This window comes from Neodiprion fabricii, chromosome 5, assembly GCF_021155785.1.
Source record: "Neodiprion fabricii isolate iyNeoFabr1 chromosome 5, iyNeoFabr1.1, whole genome shotgun sequence".
Lineage (NCBI taxonomy): Eukaryota > Metazoa > Arthropoda > Insecta > Hymenoptera > Diprionidae > Neodiprion > Neodiprion fabricii.
This window is the reverse complement of record NC_060243.1, coordinates 7,019,445-7,040,387: the sequence shown is the minus strand read 5'-3', so window position 1 is coordinate 7,040,387 and position 20,943 is coordinate 7,019,445. Positions and strand designations below refer to the sequence as shown.

At 41.6% G+C, this 20,943-nt stretch overlaps 5 protein-coding genes across 7 annotated transcripts; 1 reads left to right on the top strand and 4 right to left on the bottom strand.

Annotated features, from left to right (window-relative positions):
* Positions 1 to 562: 562 nt before the first annotated feature.
* LOC124182243 (protein mono-ADP-ribosyltransferase PARP14-like) lies at positions 563 to 2,195 on the bottom strand. Its single transcript, XM_046569209.1, has 5 exons — positions 2,075 to 2,195; positions 1,838 to 1,863; positions 1,652 to 1,707; positions 1,209 to 1,521; positions 563 to 895 (listed from the first exon to the last, which is right to left on the bottom strand). The coding sequence occupies exons 4-5, from the start codon at positions 1,501 to 1,503 to the stop codon at positions 630 to 632; spliced, it is 561 nt and encodes a 186-aa protein (XP_046425165.1). The 5' UTR covers positions 1,504 to 1,521; positions 1,652 to 1,707; positions 1,838 to 1,863; positions 2,075 to 2,195; the 3' UTR covers positions 563 to 629.
* A 1,022-nt stretch (positions 2,196 to 3,217) lies between these two features.
* Positions 3,218 to 4,948, bottom strand: LOC124182240 (protein mono-ADP-ribosyltransferase TIPARP-like). Of its 3 annotated transcripts, none has more exons than XM_046569206.1 (3): positions 4,736 to 4,948; positions 4,258 to 4,575; positions 3,218 to 4,171 (listed from the first exon to the last, which is right to left on the bottom strand). In XM_046569206.1, the coding sequence occupies exons 2-3, from the start codon at positions 4,568 to 4,570 to the stop codon at positions 3,909 to 3,911; spliced, it is 576 nt and encodes a 191-aa protein (XP_046425162.1). In that variant the 5' UTR covers positions 4,571 to 4,575; positions 4,736 to 4,948; the 3' UTR covers positions 3,218 to 3,908. The 3 variants fall into 3 exon arrangements, with proteins under 3 accessions (XP_046425162.1, XP_046425161.1, XP_046425160.1); XM_046569205.1 differs by having other exon boundaries at positions 4,258 to 4,693; positions 4,736 to 4,947; XM_046569204.1 differs by having other exon boundaries at positions 4,258 to 4,676; positions 4,736 to 4,947.
* A 1,178-nt stretch (positions 4,949 to 6,126) lies between these two features.
* LOC124182241 (osteocalcin 2-like) lies at positions 6,127 to 10,717 on the bottom strand. The gene is made up of 5 exons (XM_046569207.1): positions 10,685 to 10,717; positions 10,550 to 10,603; positions 9,892 to 9,979; positions 9,338 to 9,444; positions 6,127 to 7,372 (listed from the first exon to the last, which is right to left on the bottom strand). Exons 1-5 carry the CDS (start codon positions 10,689 to 10,691, stop codon positions 7,191 to 7,193), a joined length of 438 nt encoding a protein of 145 aa, XP_046425163.1. The 5' UTR covers positions 10,692 to 10,717; the 3' UTR covers positions 6,127 to 7,190.
* A 3,710-nt stretch (positions 10,718 to 14,427) lies between these two features.
* Positions 14,428 to 16,059, bottom strand: LOC124182239 (protein mono-ADP-ribosyltransferase PARP14-like). The gene is made up of 2 exons (XM_046569203.1): positions 15,606 to 16,059; positions 14,428 to 15,391 (listed from the first exon to the last, which is right to left on the bottom strand). Exons 1-2 carry the CDS (start codon positions 15,928 to 15,930, stop codon positions 15,129 to 15,131), a joined length of 588 nt encoding a protein of 195 aa, XP_046425159.1. The 5' UTR covers positions 15,931 to 16,059; the 3' UTR covers positions 14,428 to 15,128.
* Positions 16,060 to 16,622: 563 nt separating this feature from the next.
* Positions 16,623 to 19,375, top strand: LOC124183278 (thioredoxin domain-containing protein 12-like). The gene is made up of 3 exons (XM_046571579.1): positions 16,623 to 17,540; positions 17,625 to 17,850; positions 19,319 to 19,375. Exons 1-3 carry the CDS (start codon positions 17,263 to 17,265, stop codon positions 19,373 to 19,375), a joined length of 561 nt encoding a protein of 186 aa, XP_046427535.1. The 5' UTR covers positions 16,623 to 17,262.
* Positions 19,376 to 20,943: the final 1,568 nt, after the last annotated feature.

Genomic DNA, 20,943 nt, shown 5'->3' with positions numbered 1-20,943 from the left:
TAATTTGCCAACGACATACCCTGTAATCGACGAATTTCTAGATTATTATAAATGCTTTTTCATACATCATTATCATTCATAAATAAGTTTACGTATTCTACTTTTTATCAATTTCTGTGTACAGCAAATATGTTTTTCACCTAGCTTACCTGCTTCTTTGAAAAAAAATTTCTACACGTATTGTGTTACATATTCCCACACATGCATATACATTGAAATCGAGTCCGACATAAAGAGAAGCATCTAATTCGATATTGATACGTGTTGCCACAAATTTAAAATTGATAAATATTTAATTAAATGCGTTCATTTGAAGTTATAATTACAAGTTTACCAACGTTTTCTCGAAGCCATTTTACTCGTGGGCTTCTTTGTGTTCAATTAGTTTATGATATCAGATGTATTTACTTAACTGATATATTATTTACATTAAAAATACACTAGAAATTAGAGTTATATGTGGGGTGACAAATAGGCATGGTATGTATATAGGTATATATTTAAGATCATAAATATTATTGAATATTACAGATTCAATTTGGAGAAAATATTTTACGGATACTTCAGTACTTGATTTTTTGTATTTTTAACAACGGATAAAGCATACAATAGATTTGGTATCACTGGAATTAATGCACAATATAATACGGGTAAAATTCACTGTCGTAATATTTGACATAGACATTGCCACCATAACTGTCCACTGTAGTATCGTAGTCACCAGGTGGGATTATAGTGGTATAGTCCCCACCAACTGTTTTAGAAATAAGAATGCCTGCAATAATATACACATTCTTTTGCGAGGCATATTTGTTGGCATATCCTGCAGTCTTCGAGAAGCTGACTCCTTGGCCAAATCTGCCTCGACGGACGCACCGCCAATTGAAGTTTTCATCTGTAATTACGAGTCTTTTAAGTTATTTATCTAGCAGCATTATTAGATTTTAAAGCCCACGATTTTCATCAGTTCCAGCTACTTCATAAATTTCTCAACATTGCAAATGATAAAGCTGTGCTAAAGCCATTCATAAAAAAGCAGCTCCGCTGTGAGGATTTTATGTGGCAGATTGCTCATACTAATAACAGAGGTCAGCGCACGACAGTAAACGTAAGACACGAAGTATCCTCGATTGATTCGAGCAAGTCCGCTTTATCAAACCTTAAAGGTACGTTTTAATACTGACACATCATCAACCATACAATATTACCTGCTATCTTCAATGCATTAGTGTCCGATGTGGCATGTATCACAATGTGTTCATGAGCTATTTTAGATTCATCAGCGTTGAATTCCTCGTACTGTAGCATGTATCGTGCCCAGAGGTATGGATTTTCAATGCGTTTAATCGAGGTTCCTCTTAATGCATAATTTGACCGTATATATGATATTTCTGAGTCTGTTGCGTCTTCTAGCCAAGGCGCATTGTTTTGTAAGCCATTCCATGGAAATTTCTTGCGTAATCCAAAATCGTTGCTAACATTAGCTTTATCCACCAGTTCCATTTTTGCTTTTCTGATTACCTGGGTGTAAGGTGCTGAGGTAACACAATATCACTCAAGTTCTTCACAGTGTACTTAGCAAGCCACAAGCTCACAGTGACTGACGTTAAAGCAAGGGGGTTGTTATGCATATCTCGGCAGCATGACTCACCCAAAAATCCCTGTGGAATAAATCGTCCAGACATGGGATTTCCCGGATTTGACGCCCTGCAGCGAGTGACATCTAGTGTCAAGATCTTTCTTATTTATTCCAATAGCAGGCCAAGGTCAAGGAGAGGAAGAGGCAAGGTCCATAATAGACGAGTGGATTCCCAAGTCCACATATCTGTGTACGTACCTCTAATATTACTTCCTGCTACGGACCTTGGGAAGAGGTACCTAATTCAGTCCCGCCATTTTCAAAAGTCTGATTTCTACGGTTTTCTACATGCTAACGATGAAATCGAGGGCAGCATCGTATACTGAAACGTAGACCGGAAGTATAAAACGGCATAGAGAGAGAAGTAGTTAAGACTAGTTCTTTTCCTTGTCGAACGCACCCGTAGAAAGATAGTAGAAAGAAGGAATATTATACCCGTATTCATAGTCTCTCCTTATCTCAAGGATAAAGGACGCCTTGATGAAAGCTTCCTTGAATCTCAGAGGCGTCCTCGTTTCATAAGTCACAACTTGGCTCTTTCTTCCAGAAGGAAGCCATATTTAGGGATATGTGATTGCTTATAGTAGTAGAACCGCTGATCGTAGCGCCACTCGGCTATATTTAAATCTAACTTAAATCGCTTGGCTCCAGTGCTTGGCTCTCATTGTCAAGTTGCGTCGGTTGATGAGAGTGTTAACCGTGTTAACCTCAGAGAAGTTAACTTGTAGCATGGTCCTACATACAAGTCTAGCAACGAAGCCAATTTTCTACAGAGCGGCGTGGTTCTCTTGCTGTCCGTGGTTTTTGGTGTTTGAAATAGCCATGTCGCAGCGCTGCTATCTAGGGATGTCGGGGGTAGGGATGGTAAGGATGAAAATGTGCCAATAATAATATTATTATTACGTTGGCGCTGCATTGCGCACGCGTTGATTATCCATCCCTCGAACACAACGCCGCCCTGGCGGCCACAAAGTGAGATGAATAACCGGCCATGAAATAAACCACCCCCACTACCTTCTTTGCCAGACCCGTATGTAAGACCGTAACCTGTAGACTGACTGTGATCTCTGTATCATACGGGTCATAAGTGCATAGACGCCAAGCGCAAGCGCAAGCGTTGGCTACATGAAACGAAACAGTCAATCGCAGTGCCGAAGGTTTCCTCAAGGAAGCTTGAGACCTGCCTTGGAAGAAGGAGGCCAATACACCCGTATTCATAGTCCTTCCTTGAGGAACAAGGATTCCTTGTTCCTCATTTCACATTTCATAGACCTTCCTCGACAGAACAAGGAGCCTTATTGGCCTTCTTCTTTCAAGGCAGGTCGCGAGCTTCCTTGAGGAAACCTTCGGCACTGCGATTGGCTGTTTCGTTTCATGTAACCAACGCTTGCGCTTGCGCTTGGCGTCTATGCACTTATGACCCTTATGACGCAGGATCACAGCCAGTCTACAGGTTAACTTCTTTGAGGTTATACACTCTCATCACCGACGCAACTTGACAATGAGAGCCAAGCGGTTTTACACCCGTATTCATAGTCTCTCCTTATCTCAAGGATAAAGAACGCCTTGATGAACCGCGGTTGGTGTACTGGAGATTAGAGAATTTCAATGGATGATACAGAGTTTTCGAGATGGTAACAGCATAATTGTACGCAATTACTATTGATAGTTGATTGTCTTGCATGTTTAACCATGTTTAGTCGTATGCACTATGGTGCACTAAGCCAGCGGATCTGTGGATTCAGCCATTCTCTGTAATTTGTAATTACTGATTATATGCCCATAAGAGCTGATGTAAAAGTCGATGAATTGAGAAAATTATGGCATTCTCAAACCTGTTTCAGGCTCAATAATTTTATAAACGTTCAATTACCTACCAATGACAGTAAGGAAACTTAATTGAATAAGTCTAGATGTAGATTTGTGCATTCGAATACTCTACTCGTAAGGTGTTACGGGTTTTACTCGACTGATGGCGAATTTTTAATTTTGAGGATGGTTTAGTTTGGTATGATTCGTTAATTTGCACACATATTGATGAAATCCAAACATTTTTTCAACTGAAAAAATACCATTTTATTCACCCTTAATTATAGGTTAAAGAAACTATGCATATCACAGTTTTATAATAGCATACTTATATATTCGTAATATAATTATATACTGATGTTTACTATCATATGTTATCTAAATACTATTATTTTCTATCTTACTATCATAGTTAGATAATGTTAGTTTCTATTAGGATATTACTTGTGGCGTTTCATGTCTAATAAACTATGTAATACGGATAAAACTCATTGTCATTGTATTTGACGCATACGCTATCTTGACGGTTCACCGTCGTATCTGAGAAGTACGATGGAATACGGGTTCCATAATTACCAATCTCGCAATTAGCTACAAGGATCCCAGCTATTATGTGGGCCTCGTTGTCACTAGCATGAGCCTCTGCATAGTCTGCATCCCTTGCAAAACTGACTCCGTGACCAAAGCGACAGCGTTTCGCCAGTCTCCAGTTAAAATTTTTGTCTGCAAATTGAGGTGAGATAAAAAATAAAAAACATTTATCTTCAAATATACCCCCAAAACATATTCTACTATTGGTGTACACGCACCAGCTATTTCATAGGCACTCGAGATGGATGTAGCATGTATCACAATCTCCTCCGACACATCTCTAGATGCAGAGTCGATCCTCATTTCTTCGTATCGTAAGGCATATCGTGCCCAGAGGAATGGGTTCTCAATCCTTTTGACGGTCATCTCGTCCCACCAAAATACGTCCTGCATATGGGACCAGACGTATTTCCGTTCCCTGTTAGATACGCGGCCAGTAACCCACGGCTCGTGATTAATGTACCCCGACCACGGATAATATCTTCGTAAACCGAAGTCGTTGCTGTGCATTGCTTTGTTGAACAGGTCCATTGTTGCTGACGAGAATTAAAATCGGCCTTCGTTGAATAAGTTTGAAGATACAGGGAAGGCGAAGAAATGCTCGAACCAACGCAACGTATAACTTGGCCGATCGATGCTGCAAGGAAGGATTTTCTGCAGCGATATTCGATATTGATTTGTTTTTTGGCTACTCACAGTCTGCGGCTGAAGAATAAACTGGGTACTGGAATGCTGAGCACCTAGTTTAATTTCGTTTCGAAGCTGACGGGTCAAAGTTTAACCACGCGTTGCTGCAACGTGTCACACTTCACGTCATAGGTGGCGAGTGAGACCGAGTATAGCGTTATTAGCGTTCGCTGTCTCATCCTTTTATCACAATCAGAAGCGTCTAGATGCAACATACATACGTTCCTTTTCCCCTTGGAACGCTGGCTTCCTGTTACGCGTATCCTTGACTGCTATTGGTCAATGGTTTAATATGACAGTTCAATTTTCTCGTATTATACCTACAAACAAATCGGTTGTATGGTATAACTTTATTTTGCATTGTTTTCCATTTATGTGCGTCGAAGCTACCCAGATTATTGGTCATACGTATAATTAAAACTACGTTGGCGGTATTCTGCAAAATTTTCCTCGTTTTACCGTCTTCCAATTTAGCTACGTGGGCAGGTGAACTGAAGCTGAATGGCTATTGCACATACCGTACGAATAAATATCATAATACGGTAATGAAAGACGTGTAAAAGGCAATTATGCAAAAATTAGATGGGGTCATTAATTTTCTGTCATGGATTCGAATGAGGTATATCATCATTTTCTCGCACGCTGTATCGTTTCAGGGAAGAATTACGTTGGTTTTCAATTCTTTTGAAACAAATTGAATTCAATGAGATCACAAGTTATGAAAAATTCACGTGAACTATTTATGAAAAAATGTTAATAATCTTGATAAAATGTTATTTCGATTGAAATGACGTAGAAGTAGAAGATACTTGGAGCTTAATTTGTCTCAGGTATTCATCATTTTCTTACAGGGAAGAGACGTCATGTGTTATACATATACGTATATTATTACGTATTATACATATATTGTTTCATAATTGTTTAATTTTCTTCCTTCAAGTTGCTTACTTTAGTTTACTCAGAGACAATCATTGACTGTTGAATTTAAAGGCTACATTTTATACACTAGAGTGTAACGCGTATTTTCTTTAGCATAAGTGCAGTTTCAATTTCACACACATTGAGCGTAAGTTAGCCAATAAGCCCTGTCAGTGTCGAATCGGTACGGTTTAGAAACTGCACTCGATAACTCCGTCAACTGTGGAGATTTAACAGTAAGCTTTGAAATCTATTGGCCTCAAACGCAAATTTTGTACATTTTTGAGAATTTCACTGCACCGAAACACATCAAAACACTGTAGTTCACTCACTGAACAGGGTATTCAAACTAAGTAACACTGCAATTAACATGGTCTTGGAACTGAGTTTTAAATGTTCATCATGCGAGGACTACTGAAATATAATAGCTAGTGCTAGTGCAGTTTAGAGATTCCATTAGTCAATGAAGAAGACGTGCAAAATATTCCATCAATATTATTTATTATACAAGATAAGCGAACATAATTGAAAAAATAAATAATAATATTTGAATAAATATTCGATTCACAATACAATCTAAAATGCTTCTACGATAGATACTAAAATGATTTCATGCAGCAACAAAGATGTGCACGAAGTTTAAAATATCCGCCGTATATTAAAATAAAAACTCTATAATATAATTATAATTTTTTCTTAGTTGTTTGTTGTATTAATTGCATTTTTTCAGCTATAATTACTACTGGATTTAATAGAACAGTTTTTTTATCGTGTCCCGACAAATTTTAAGCACGATTGTATTGAAAATACTCGTATATTGCAACATGGACTTCTTGCTGGTTGTTCTCTGACGGGTTTCACGCACGAATTGCTATTCTAATAATACGGATAATCAAAATATAATGGTCGAAAAAGGCTGCTAGCTTATCCTAAACTTTGATTACCGTTTTGTTGCTGTAAGTGATTTTTATATGCTTACTGTGATAGTTTTGGATTAGTTGGGTAGTGTTTTAGTATAATAGTACACATTCGTACCTAATCTGAGTAGTAATTTCGATCTTAAGTTTGAGTTCGATCTGATCCGTCACCGTTAATAAAACGGTCGGTGATAAATTATGTGATATGGTTCCAGAGACGGAATCTCGATAAGAATTTCTTTCAGAGTGAGAGTAAACTTTTTCAGATATAAGAACCTACTTTCACAAAATTTCAACCACGATTGTAGAATTTTTTTGTGTCGAATTTTGAAACGATTTGCTGTCAGTTCGATTCTATTCATTCAATAATTAATATTTTTCTCATGTAGAGTATGAGTCTAAAAGCGATTCAGGCTGTGAAAGTATACCCAATCCAAAAGGGTCATTACCTACCTGTGTAATGTAATAAAGTTTCGCGATAATGCTTCGATATGCCAGATTGCCTTTTAGTTCAGTTTCAATCTTGCCATACGCATACAAGTTTCATAATTAATTTTGGTAATAATTAATTTTTAGCCAGGTTCATTTTCCAAGTTTCACACGTCTCGGTTTCATATCTACTTGAAGATTTAATCGGTGAGTGACGTATAGCTGCTGCTCCAGCTCTCTGACTCAGCATCCGTGTTGCTGGTGCTGCTGCTGCTTTCGCTGCTGCTTTCGCTGCTGCTTTCGCTGCTGCTTTCGCTCTCGCCGCTGTCACCACTGCTGCTACCGGACTTAATCTCACTCATGCTGCCGCTGCTGCTGTCTTTGCCGTCTCCGCTGTCACCACTGCTGCTACCGGACTTAATCTCACTCATGCTGCCGCTGCTGCTGTCTTTGCCGTCTCCGCTGTCACCACTGCTGCTACCGGACTTACTCTCACTCATGCCGCCGCTGCCGCTGTCTTTGCCGTCGCCGACGCTTCTGCTGCTGCTATCGGACTTAGTCTCACTCATGCTGCCGCTGCCGCTGTCTTTGCCGTCGCCGACGCTTTTGCTGCCGCTAGTGGACTTATTCTTACTCGTGGTGCTGGTCTTGTCGCTAGCACCGCCGTGACCGCCTTTGACGCTACTGCTGCTGCTATCGGACTTAGTCTCACTCATGCTGCCGCTGCCGCTGTCTTTGCCGTCGCCGACGCTTCTGCTGCTGCTATCGGACTTAGTCTCACTCATGCTGCCGCTGTCGCTGTCTTTGCCGTCGCCGACGCTTCTGCTGCTGCTATCGGACTTAGTCTCACTCATGCTGCCGCTGCCGCTGTCTTTGCCGTCGCCGACGCTTCTGCTGCTGCTATCGGACTTAGTCTCACTCATGCTGCCGCTGTCGCTGTCTTTGCCGTCGCCGACGCTTCTGCTGCTGCTATCGGACTTAGTCTCACTCATGCTGCCGCTGCCGCTGTCTTTGCCGTCGCCGACGCTTTTGCTGCCGCTAGTGGACTTATTCTTACTCGTGGTGCTGGTCTTGTCGCTAGCACCGCCGTGACCGCCTTTGACGCTACTGCTGCTGCTATCGGACTTAGTCTCACTCATGCTGCCGCTGTCGCTGTCTTTGCCGTCGCCGACGCTTCTGCTGCTGCTATCGGACTTAGTCTCACTCATGCTGCCGCTGCCGCTGTCTTTGCCGTCGCCGACGCTTTTGCTGCCGCTAGTGGACTTATTCTTACTCGTGGTGCTGGTCTTGTCGCTAGCACCGCCGTGACCGCCTTTGACGCTACTGCTGCTGCTATCGGACTTAGTCTCACTCATGCTGCCGCTGCCGCTGTCTTTGCCGTCGCCGACGCTTTTGCTGCCGCTAGTGGACTTATTCTTACTCGTGGTGCTGGTCTTGTCGCTAGCACCGCCGTGACCGCCTTTGACGCTACTGCTGCTGCTATCGGACTTAGTCTCACTCATGCTGCCGCTGCCGCTGTCTTTGCCGTCGCCGACGCTTCTGCTGCTGCTATCGGACTTAGTCTCACTCATGCTGCCGCTGCCGCTGTCTTTGCCGTCGCCGACGCTTTTGCTGCCGCTAGTGGACTTATTCTTACTCGTGGTGCTGGTCTTGTCGCTAGCACCGCCGTGACCGCCTTTGACGCTGCTGCTGCTGCTGCTATCGGACTTAGTCTCACTCATGCTGCCGCTGCCGCTGTCTTTGCCGTCGCCGACGCTTTTGCTGCCGCTAGTGGACTTATTCTTACTCGTGGTGCTGGTCTTGTCGCTAGCACCGCCGTGACCGCCTTTGACGCTGCTGCTGCTGCTACCGGACGTAGTCTCACTCATGCTGCCGCTGCCGCTGTCTTTGCCGTTGCCGACGCTTTTGCTGCCGCTAGTGGACTTATTCTTACTCGTGGTGCTGGTCTTGTCGCTAGCACCGCCGTGACCGCCTTTGACGCTACTGCTGCTGCTATCGGACTTAGTCTCACTCATGCTGCCGCTGCCGCTGTCTTTGCCGTCGCCGACGCTTTTGCTGCCGCTAGTGGACTTATTCTTACTCGTGGTGCTGGTCTTGTCGCTAGCACCGCCGTGACCGCCTTTGACGCTACTGCTGCTGCTATCGGACTTAGTCTCACTCATGCTGCCGCTGCCGCTGTCTTTGCCGTCGCCGACGCTTCTGCTGCTGCTATCGGACTTAGTCTCACTCATGCTGCCGCTGCCGCTGTCTTTGCCGTCGCCGACGCTTTTGCTGCCGCTAGTGGACTTATTCTTACTCGTGGTGCTGGTCTTGTCGCTAGCACCGCCGTGACCGCCTTTGACGCTGCTGCTGCTGCTACCGGACTTACTCTCACTCATGCTGCCGCTGCCGCTGTCTTTGCCGTCGCCGACGCTTCTGCTGCCGCTAGTGGACGTACTCTTACTCGGGGTGCTGGTCTTGTCGCTAGCACCGCCGTGACCGCCTTTGACGCTGCTGCCTTCGCTGTTGCTACCGCAGCTGTTGTCACTTACGCTGCCACCCTTATTACTACCGCTTTCGCCTTTATCGCTGCCACTGCTGCCTTTAGCGCTACCGCTGCCACCTTTACCGCTTTCACTGCTACTGCCACCCTTATTGCTACCGCTGCCACCCTTGCCGCTGTCATTGCCACTGCCACCCTTATCACTGCCACCCTTATTACTACCGCTTTCGCCTTTATCGCTGCCACTGCTGCCTTTAGCGCTACCGCTGCCACCTTTACCGCTTTCACTGCCACTGCCACCCTTATTGCTACCGCTGCCACCCTTGCCGCTGTCATTGCCACTGCCACCCTTATCACTGCCTTTGCTGCCTTTATCGCTGTCAACCTTACGGCTGCCATTGTTACCCTTAACACTGCCACTGCCGCTCTTGCCGCTGTCTTTGCCGTCGCCGACGCTTCTGCTGCCGCTAACGGACTTACTCTCACTCATGCCGCCGCTGCCGCTGTCTTTGCCGTCGCCGACGCTTCTGCTGCTGCTATCGGACTTAGTCTCACTCATGCTGCCGCTGCCGCTGTCTTTGCCGTCGCCGACGCTTTTGCTGCCGCTAGTGGACTTATTCTTACTCGTGGTGCTGGTCTTGTCGCTAGCACCGCCGTGACCGCCTTTGACGCTACTGCTGCTGCTATCGGACTTAGTCTCACTCATGCTGCCGCTGCCGCTGTCTTTGCCGTCGCCGACGCTTTTGCTGCCGCTAGTGGACTTATTCTTACTCGTGGTGCTGGTCTTGTCGCTAGCACCGCCGTGACCGCCTTTGACGCTACTGCTGCTGCTATCGGACTTAGTCTCACTCATGCTGCCGCTGCCGCTGTCTTTGCCGTCGCCGACGCTTTTGCTGCCGCTAGTGGACTTATTCTTACTCGTGGTGCTGGTCTTGTCGCTAGCACCGCCGTGACCGCCTTTGACGCTACTGCTGCTGCTATCGGACTTAGTCTCACTCATGCTGCCGCTGCCGCTGTCTTTGCCGTCGCCGACGCTTCTGCTGCTGCTATCGGACTTAGTCTCACTCATGCTGCCGCTGCCGCTGTCTTTGCCGTCGCCGACGCTTTTGCTGCCGCTAGTGGACTTATTCTTACTCGTGGTGCTGGTCTTGTCGCTAGCACCGCCGTGACCGCCTTTGACGCTGCTGCTGCTGCTGCTATCGGACTTAGTCTCACTCATGCTGCCGCTGCCGCTGCCTTCGCTGCTGCTGCTGCTGCTGCTGCTGCTGCTGCTGCTGCTGCCGCTGCCTTCGTCACCGCTTTTGCTCTTGGTTTCGGAGTTGCTTGAGCTCCAGCTGCTGGCTTCAGTCTTGGCGTATGCTCTCGCCTCTGCTGCACGGAAGACGAGAAGGCACACGAATGCACTGAAGATTAAACACCGTAATTTCATTTTGAGCTGCTCTTAATTGCTCCTAGAGTAACTAATGAAGCACGCACCAGAACTTCTGCTTTTATACTTCTACATTTTACCCAAGTCTTTTATAATATTTTCTATCAAAATATTGACCCAACTTGTCGATATTTGTGACAGAAAACTCAGACACTGAAGAAATTATATGTTATATTATTGCATGCACATGCCAATTTCTTGCAGTATTCGCTACGCCAAGCTGTACGGTAGAAGCGCACGCAAGCATTGCATTAGTCATGTATTGTCATAAACACAGTAACTGTTTATATAACATGAGCCCTGTTCTTTTATGGATATGAGTATAATTTTTGGATTTCCCATCGCGGAATCGTTATTCCAAAGTAGATTAATAAATTCCTGTGTTCATTTGTACTGTGGGAGTTCCCGAAATCGTTGTTATTGTCGCGGGCTTAAGGTGGCTTAACGTTTTAATTATTAAAAACTCTGCCGTATAATTTTCTCTTGGTCGTATTGTATTGATAACTTGCATATTTTCAGGCGCACTTATTTATTTGTTTCAATATATTTTTTTCCGTGTCCCGACAAATTTTAAGCATGCCAGTATAGTTGGCTATATTGCAAATACTCGTACATTGCAAACGGACCTTTTACGGACAAATATTGCTATCAAAATAATATGGACAATCAAAACCAGATCCAGTTCCAGATGCGTTCCATAGCCTTATCCTAAGCTTTGATTACCTTTTTAGGGGAGTTGAGTAGTTTACGGGGTTACCGTTTTACAATAGTTAGAAGTGTACGAAGATTTTTTGGCATCCCAGAGATAAATATATCAAATTCGTCTAGTTTCATGATTTCCTCGATTCGCTATCAGTTCGCTATTCAATTCGTCCAATCATCAATTTTTCTGACACGGTAACAATGGCTGTATGATAATAAAATTTCGGGATGAAGCCATAAACATAACTGAAACATACAACGACATAAGGCCAGATTGCCGTTTGCTCCAATCATTCTTACTATACGCTAGGCGAGTTTCATAATTAAATTTTGGTAAGGCCAATTTTTTTAGCCAGTTTAACAATCATAATATCGGGTTCTACGAATTCACTTGAATAACCAATTTTTTAGCCACGTTCATATTAGGTTCAGTGTTATACTTACCATTATCACGTCTCGGTTTCTAGGTATCCACTCGAATCTCTTGTTGCTTGGCGTCTTAATTTCACGTTCGTTGCTGCTCGAGCACTCATTCGCGCTCCATGACTCGTTTGCTGAATTATCCATGCTGCTGCTGAAATGCTTTTTTCGTTTGCATCAAAAGTCCATGTCGCAACATTTTTTTTCGGCAATATCTTTTTTTTCCACACCATTGACCAACAAATGATTTTTCGTAATGATTCTGAAGCGGTCCCAATATTTTTCACAATCACAGTGTGCTACACTGGAGCTGGTTCATTGTACCAGAAATTTCCTTTCAATCGGAGTATTCATTCGCATAGCAAAGCCATTGCTAGATGCCAATTTCGTATGCCAGTATTGGGGACAAAAAGAACACTTTATTTGCATTTTGAATCCTAGACCACGAGTACAGCTTTTCGTTATTATGGTGTGTTCGTCGTCCATATTCTCTTGTTCATTTCACGTGAACGAAAAAATGGTCATAAAATTTATAACAACAAATCCAATATTTATTTTCGTTTTATTCCGTTAACGTTTAGTTTTGAATCAATCAATTTTCGTATTTTTTGGCTTAAGCTGAACTGCCGTAATTATCGTCTTTTTGGCTATGTTACAGGTCGTTTTCTTTTTTGGGCCAGTCATTGCGAAGTTTGCAAGCCTTCTCACTCTGTCCACTCTTGCGATTTTACTGGTACATTTTCCTAGTTTCTATTTTACTTTTTAATTTTTGTAATATTGGCACGCGCAAAAAAATATTGTTTACTGCTGCCAATTAAAGGTAGACTGACGCTTTATAAAAACTGTGGCCCTTACCCTTGCATCAGCAGATGCTAACTATTAAAATGCCACTGGACTCGTTTCAGCGGAATTGGTAGCTCTGTCGGGCCGCTCGACATTCCGCAGGCCTGGCGAATCAGCCGCTGGATTATCGTTGAGCAAAAGAATGACTAACGCGAGCTTGAGGAATTTCTTGAATTTTGTCATAAAATTTTAACGTAATATTTGTACTTCATACTTCAGACTTTCGGAAGATTGAAAAAAAATCACTTCTTTCAAAATTCTACTAGTACGTAGAATCAACCGTATTGCATAAAAATTCCGAATGTCAAATATAGATGAACTAGGGGCTCCGCGCCTGCGCGCTTCGCGTCTCACGATCAACCGCTTTTCAACCCCTTATTGTCTAAATTTCTAAAAACGCAGAAAGTACTTTTTAAGTATTTATATTATGAACTGTTTGAATCAAAAACCAAGTCGATGTCTCATCTATGTGCAGAGATATCGTCGAATCCGTAAAAATCACATTTAACCACTTTTCACCCCCTTAGGGTTCGAATTTCTAAAAATCGCTTCTTAGTGGGTGCTTATGTTCCGAGGGGAATATGCATTCTAAATTTCAAGTTTCTAGGTCAAAGGGTTTGGGCTGTGCGTGATCGTACTTGTTCCTTTATACATATATAGAGATAACTTATACAGCCTGTAAGTTAGGATGAAGCAAGTATCAAAATGAAATTTGAAGAGTTTGTTTTTTATTATTTTTATCTCATTAAAATATGCATAATCTATACAATTGATAAACATACGAAATATTTATATATACATAAAGAGATTATATAATAAACAGGTTAATCAAAATATCCAACTAACTTTTCTATCTGTGACTTCTGACTATCGGTATTTCTTACTATTTTGAATAATTTTTGTCAAGTTAAATTTTGTCGGGTAGCTTAAGTCAACCGACTCGTGTTTCGAAGGCAATATTTTTTTTTGGAACATTATCACTTTTACAATAGAATATATACTATGAATAAAAGTTTTGACAATGTTATTTCTATAGAGAAACTTCGATCACAATGCGGACTATCACAGAGTTTAAGCATAATTGCATAATTAAAAAAATATCTAAATAGTATACATAGATTAGACCTGTCCTTAAGAAGGCAAAATCGAATTTTAATGGTCTTACCCCCCAAATTGGTTCGAAATAATTCAAAAAAAATGTCCGAATTCTTAAAAATTTTTCCATCCATATTTACCCACACCTAGGAAGCCTTACTTTTTCCCATAAGAAAAGCATTGGTTTTTCGGGATTTTTAATCGTTTTTTTACCGCTGCTGTAATTATCAGCTAAAAAATCGCAAATTCTCAGAAAATGTTGACAGTTGTTACCTTTTCGTCCAATTTTTTGGAATTCGATAGGCATTTTTGGGCTAGATCAATCGACTTTTTTCCGCGTTTTTCGCAACATACAGAGAATAAAGATGTGATTGATCTAGACCAAAAATGCTTGTATCGAATTCCAAAAAATTGGACTAAAAGGTAATATAACTGTCAACATTTTCTGAGAATTTGCGATTTTTTAGCTGATAATTACGGCAGCGGTAAAAAAACGATTAAAAATCCCGAAAAACCAATGCTTTTCTTATGGGAGAAAGTAAGGCTTCCTAGGCGTGGGTAAATATGGAGGGAAAAATTTTTTAAAATTTGGACATTTTTTTTGAATTATTTCGAACCAATTTGGGGGATAAGACCATTAAAATTCGATTTTGCCCTTCTTAAGGACAGGTCTAATCTAGATACTATGATCACCACAATAATTAATGAATTGTGACTGGGTGGGGGTAAAAATATAGATAGATCAAGAAATAGAAGGGCCACAATATCGAATATTTGCGGAAGCGAAAATTTAATTTATAAAACTATGAAATGTAGAAAGTCGAAGTATGGAGAGTTGAAAAAATAGAAAATTCAAAGTATGGAATACCAAAATATAGAATTGTCAGAATTCATCTCTATTGTATAAAACCGTGTACAGATTCTAGATTCTGCCGTTTTATGTTTTGTCGTTCTGTATTTCGACTTTCTACACTGGGACCCTTGAAACTTGTATAATGTTACAATTTAGTTTTTTCATCTTTGAAAATTTTATATTTTGATCCTTCTAACATTCGACCATTCTTTTTTTTAAATCTCAAGCCATTGTGACTTTGGGTGTATACAATAGATTTCTTAAAATTTTACATAAAGTAATCGTGATGTCATACAGTTTTTTGTAAAATCTTCTCAGTAAGCTATGTAGTAGGGATAAAAGTCATTGTCGTAATATTTAACGTAAACACTCTTTGCTTTATTCGTCGTAGTATCGAAAGTGCCAGGTGGTATTTGGGTTCCGAAGTTCCCTATTTTACTTGCAGCAACAAGAATTCCAGCAATAATGTAGGCACCTTTTCTTGTTGCTTGAGAAGCGGCATAGTCCACATCTTTGGCAAAGCTAACACCCTGACCAAAGCGATAACGCTTTACAAGCCTCCAGTCAAAGTTGTTGTCTGAAATATGTCACCAACAAGGTAATGAATAAAAATGTCATAGGCAATGTTGTTTGATTGGATGATTTGGTTTCCTTTTTATTATTATGCTTCTACTAATTAACGCAAACATATTGTTCAGATACTGTTTGCGAAAATACACATAGAGCTGGGCATAACAAGTTTGCAACAGAAATGACAAAAACAATGCGCACATGAACTTTGTTTGCTTTACCTGCTATTTCGTACGCAGCCGATATCGAGGTGGCATGAACAACGATGTGCTCTGTAACTTTGCTAGCTGTCAAGTTTGCCTTCATTTCCTCGTAGTGTAGTACGTAGCGAGACCATAAGCAAGGGTTTTCAATTCTACCTATGAAGGTGCCTTCTGTGACGGATATTTGGTTGCCCAAACGCTCAGCTAAGAACTCTATTTCATTGGACCGTATGTTCCTGCCGTCGATTTTTGGGTCGACATCTCCGTCGTGACGTACACTCCATGGGAATTTTTTCCGCAATCCAAAGTTATTTGAAGTTACAGCACATTGTAATAACTCCATTTTTATTCATGCCCCAATTCGAAGGGGGTAAAAATTGATCCTGACTCTTCACACCAGACGCCAATACAATCACGGCGGCACTGCTGTTCTGCCGTCGCGTCGTGTATTACATTCACCCAACATGGCGTCGAGTTTCTGTTATTTGGGATTCCCCTGAAATTATAATAAAGTTCACCTCAAGGCCCTGCTGCCTAGATATCGAGCCGTGCGGCATGCCGGGTATCCGATCGTATGCTTGTAGTTTGTACTGTCATCGTCCTGGTACGCCGGGTCGCGTCGAGATAGCGCCACGTACAAATACCGCGGCTCGGTAGGAAGACAGTGATTTTGCGTAGTTCTTGTTGCGACCTGAATGGTGCTGCCACCGCGCGGCCTGTGTACAAACGAGTTCGCCAGCTGGATAATCACAGTTGGCGATGAGATACTTAGGGTTAGAAATATAAGTGGTAATCATGACCGGTAAGTTTAGTATTTCTACCATGACAAACTGACAAAGTGACTGTGAATAATATTACTACATTGGTTCCATCATAAAATATATACTGAATCTAAAAAAAAAAAATTATTAACATTCTAAGAAAACTAAGAATCATCTCTTTAGGCATATATTTTTGTAACGAAACTACAATAAATTTATCAACACATTCGTAATCGACTGTGAATTTCATATTGCATTCCATCGAAAATAAAACGAAAATTATGATGCTGGGAGGGGTGAAAAAGAAATAACGCGCTACTTCTATTAACTCTTGCAATTTTGTACATGACCGGGCACATTTTTTTATGACCATTAATTTACGAAAAAAAACCTGACCGGTATTTTTTCATCTAAATAGGTGATGACACCTTATTTTTACCGTAAAATAACCGAGAAAAATTTTTACCGTAATTTCACAACGCAAGATTGGACGAAAAAAATTACGTCAATTTACGGTAAAATTACAGTATTTTTGGGTAATTTTATTGAGAATCTTACGGTGCGTTCTGAAATCAACCGGTAGCCAAGAACTCCCTAGGGCAGAGGCAGAGCTACTCACGAACTCGGTAGCGCAAACGAGATAAAAGATTGTTGACAGCACCGGAAGCTAATATCGGAGCGCACCCTTAATACCAGTATTTTTTACAACTCGATCTACTTAAGGAGTTTTTAGCGCTGCGAGTTAATTTCGGAACGCACTCTTGATTCGGCGTGAACGTAGCGCACGACCGTCGCTGCTCTCATCTTCGAAATCTACGTAGCAACATCCGCCGTATTTCGACTTCTTGCTCGCACACACATTTGTGAAAACCTTCGGCCACTTCGGTCCACTTTTCAAATTTTCTGCGTGAGTCATGAAAATACGCATAGTGCCCTTGGTACCCGTCACCTTGCTACATTTGCCGGCAATCGTGGTAGCGAGGGTGATAGCCCAAGATTCCGGCAATGAAAACTCGGGCGATCATGGGTTTGGCTTGTCATACAGATGGAGAAGTGTATCCGGTGGTTTTACAGAGGCTAAGAAAACACGAAAACCGATAATGGTAGTAGTCCACAAGCTCGGATGTCCAGCCTGCGCAAATCTCCGTCCGAAATTTGCCAATTCTCTAAAACTACTCGACTTGAGCCAGCAGTAAGGCGATTTTTAATTCAGATCCTCTGTTCGAATACCTCTCTCATCGATATTCATCCATACCTGCCTATGTGTTCTATTCAGTTTCGTCATGGTCAACGTCGAGGCTTCGGGCGAAAAACAGCTGCCGGATAAATTTGTCCCGGATGGTGCTTACGTTCCGAGAATCTTATTTTTTTGCCCTGACGGTAAATTACTGCGTGAGATTGACAACCAGGACCCAAATCGAGAACCGAATTACAAGTATCACTACTGGAACGTCGGACAGATCGTTGATTCGATGTTCAGAGTTTTGAAAATGTTTCCACAGGTATTGAAAGCAGAATTTTTAAACAATAATACGCATCGTATTACCGTCACTTCGTCGGAATTCCGCGGATAATATTGCCGAACCGTATGTGTGTCCATCATCACTGTGTAATTACGCCTGCGTACACACGATTAATCACGTGAACGAAGAAACAGTAACAAGTGCGTTGCTTTGAAAAATATTAATATCCTGTATCCCAAGTAGGAATAACGAGTATAAATTGAATATAAAAATAAGAATCGAATAATATCGAATGTTTTGTCGTTAAGTCGTGTTGTGTTTTGACGTGCATTTTCGCGTGCCGTGACGCAGTTGCGCCTTTTCATTCTCTCTAACCAACTATGTACTAAATATACTTATACTTTTTTATTTATCAAGTGTTGGCAAATATTTTTTCGCGAACAAAAGACTGCTTCTTGCGCGATTCTTTGCCATTATAGACAACAACATTGCTTTAACAAACGCTGTACACAACATTGTTAACTCTCCGCATACATTACACCTTGCCGTAACTTTTATATACTTCGATGCCTCTGTTGCCAATTTCGATATCACCATGTCTGGGAGAAATTCAACAGCAGTAATAATAAGTAAATGAACAGAATAGTGATATTGCGAAAAACGACAATGAAAGAGGTCTGCCGCAATTGCTGACTCTACTTATTATATCAACTGTTACAAAAACAGCTTATAATATAAACATATACACCTTGCAGCTTACGTACAATTTCAATTAGATGTTTATTGTTGCGAATTGCAGTTGCGCGATTCTCCTTCCCGCGCGTCTGTCGCCTGTAGTTACGACCACGTACATATATGTGTAACGCGTTTGACGTATGTAAGGAAGTTGAAATACTGTCGGCGAAGGAAGATTGAGGGTGACCAGGCAGGCAGGTAGGCTGCAGGCACGAGGCTTTGATCGTTCAGAACACAGAAGTTGTATTATTTCCGCCGTTGAGACTCGTCGGTTTCAAACGCGGTTTAAGATCTGCCGGGCGTGAAATGCGGCTCTCCACCTCGCGTGCGTCGTTTAATGATGTTGCCAATTCAATTTCACCTTCTCTTCTGCTTCTTTTGTATAGTTGAAAGAGAGAAATGAGAAATAAGAATGGCTGCACGGCGATTGTACATATACATGTACTGCGGTGCCTTCACCGCGGCACCTAGTCTATCTACCTCTATTTCTCTTTCACTTTAATTTCGACCAGCAATGCAAATCCACGTGCTCCGTGTACCCATTTCTGTAATGACCCACGAGCATACGAGTGAATTCGAGATACGCGAAGAAATTCTGGAAAAGCGGAAAGGCCACGGGGAAATGGATAATTTACCGCAAGAGAGAAGATAAGCGACGACGGCGATGGTCGAAACAAAACCAGCTCTTATCGCTCGGTATAACTGACTTGCAAATAATTATAGAATCCTTGTATCATATTACTGAAATCTCTCTGCTCTTTAACTGCCGCAGATGTCGACCCATTGTTACCCTACTTGCAGGACGGAGTTCAAGAGACAAGATCTGTAGTAGAATATAGATTAAGGCAGAAAGTGTATAGGTACGCAGGGTCGAGTCGAGTGCACGCTAAAGTTAACTCGAATAAGTGACGTAAGCGCTTTTCATGTCGACTCAGGCACATTTTTCTTTCTTCAATTCTCGGATTCTTCTATACTGTAATACACATTTTAACGCGATGATGTTAGTCCCTTTTCTCTTTCAAGCAGTACTATTTTCTTTTCAGTGGCTATTATGGGAGAACGCGACTTGGGAAAATAATTGTGAGATCATATCCCAGACATATCACACTTGCCGTCTATAAAATGTCTACAAGATGCCCTATAATCCGTGTTTCAGTTTCGCCTAAGAGATTATGCCAAAATGATATCCAGAAGTCGACGAATGCGACATTTTACGACGTCTTCAATTAGTTGTTAAAGGGAAGACACTTCGGTGGCATCCTTCAGGGACGGGATAAGGCCTTCGAACAGAGATCGCACAAACGCATAACAACACGTTAAAGCTCATTATTGATTGGTCGAATGAGAAGCACAAGTCGGATCTCGATCAATCGATTTCGAGCTTTAACAAGACGCCGTGTGTTCCGTTATGCTATTGTTAGGCGGTGTCCTTATCGGTTTATGCAATCTTTGTGTAAGCCCAGGTGGATTCGGTCCCACCGTGTTATTAGAGTGTTGTTAGTGGATCCTAAAAGCAGTGATATTAGCGTGATATTCCAGGTAATCGCTCAAATTCCACTCAATTCTTCGGTGCAGTTGTGAAATTTTTCCACTGCCGTTTTACCAAAATTAGATTCGAAAATCCACTCTCGTATCACCAAAATATAATTAATAATTTTTTGTTTTTTTTTTTATAAAAAATTTACGCATTATTTAATTTCAGTAGATTTCAAGTGTGATTTCAGTTATAAGTCTAAATTTAGAATTCAGTGTAATTTGAGTGGAGTAAGAAATCTTTTCGATGCCAGTGTTGTTCTAGTGGTGGAGGTAAAAAATTTATTTCAGTGACTTGCCGGTGGGTTTTTGATAAAATTACAGTGAAAATAACGTGGAAAAAATTCTCAACTGCACCGTTAAATCTATAAGTGTAACTTCAGTTAAATTTCAGTGGGACAGAATCCGTCAGTTGAGGGCCTTTAGGCGTCTTTCTAAAATCTAATTTCCTTGATGTTTCAAATATATTTTTTCATTTCAAACGTTTTAAAGGCAACTTATCTTCTGTTATATAAATTTCCAAACACAAATGGACACAACGTCACAATAGTATGGTTCGAATTCGTTTAACGAGAGGTTATACCTGCGCATTGGTTCGTGTCGATCTAGAAAATTACTGTAAAAGAGCAGCCGCTAATTGGCTTAATATATATAAGTATCTGAAATCATATATAGCAACAGAGATACGACAGCGTAATTTGACTAAGGAATGAACTACCCAACTAAAGAGACACTTCTTAATCACATTTGCTCATTTCCTCGTTAAATAGTCACAGTGAAACAAATGTGACTACGAATAGCGTGAGAAGACTCTTGTCAGACTTCTACGTGCGATGCACAAGCAAACTGGTTTCATCGAATTAT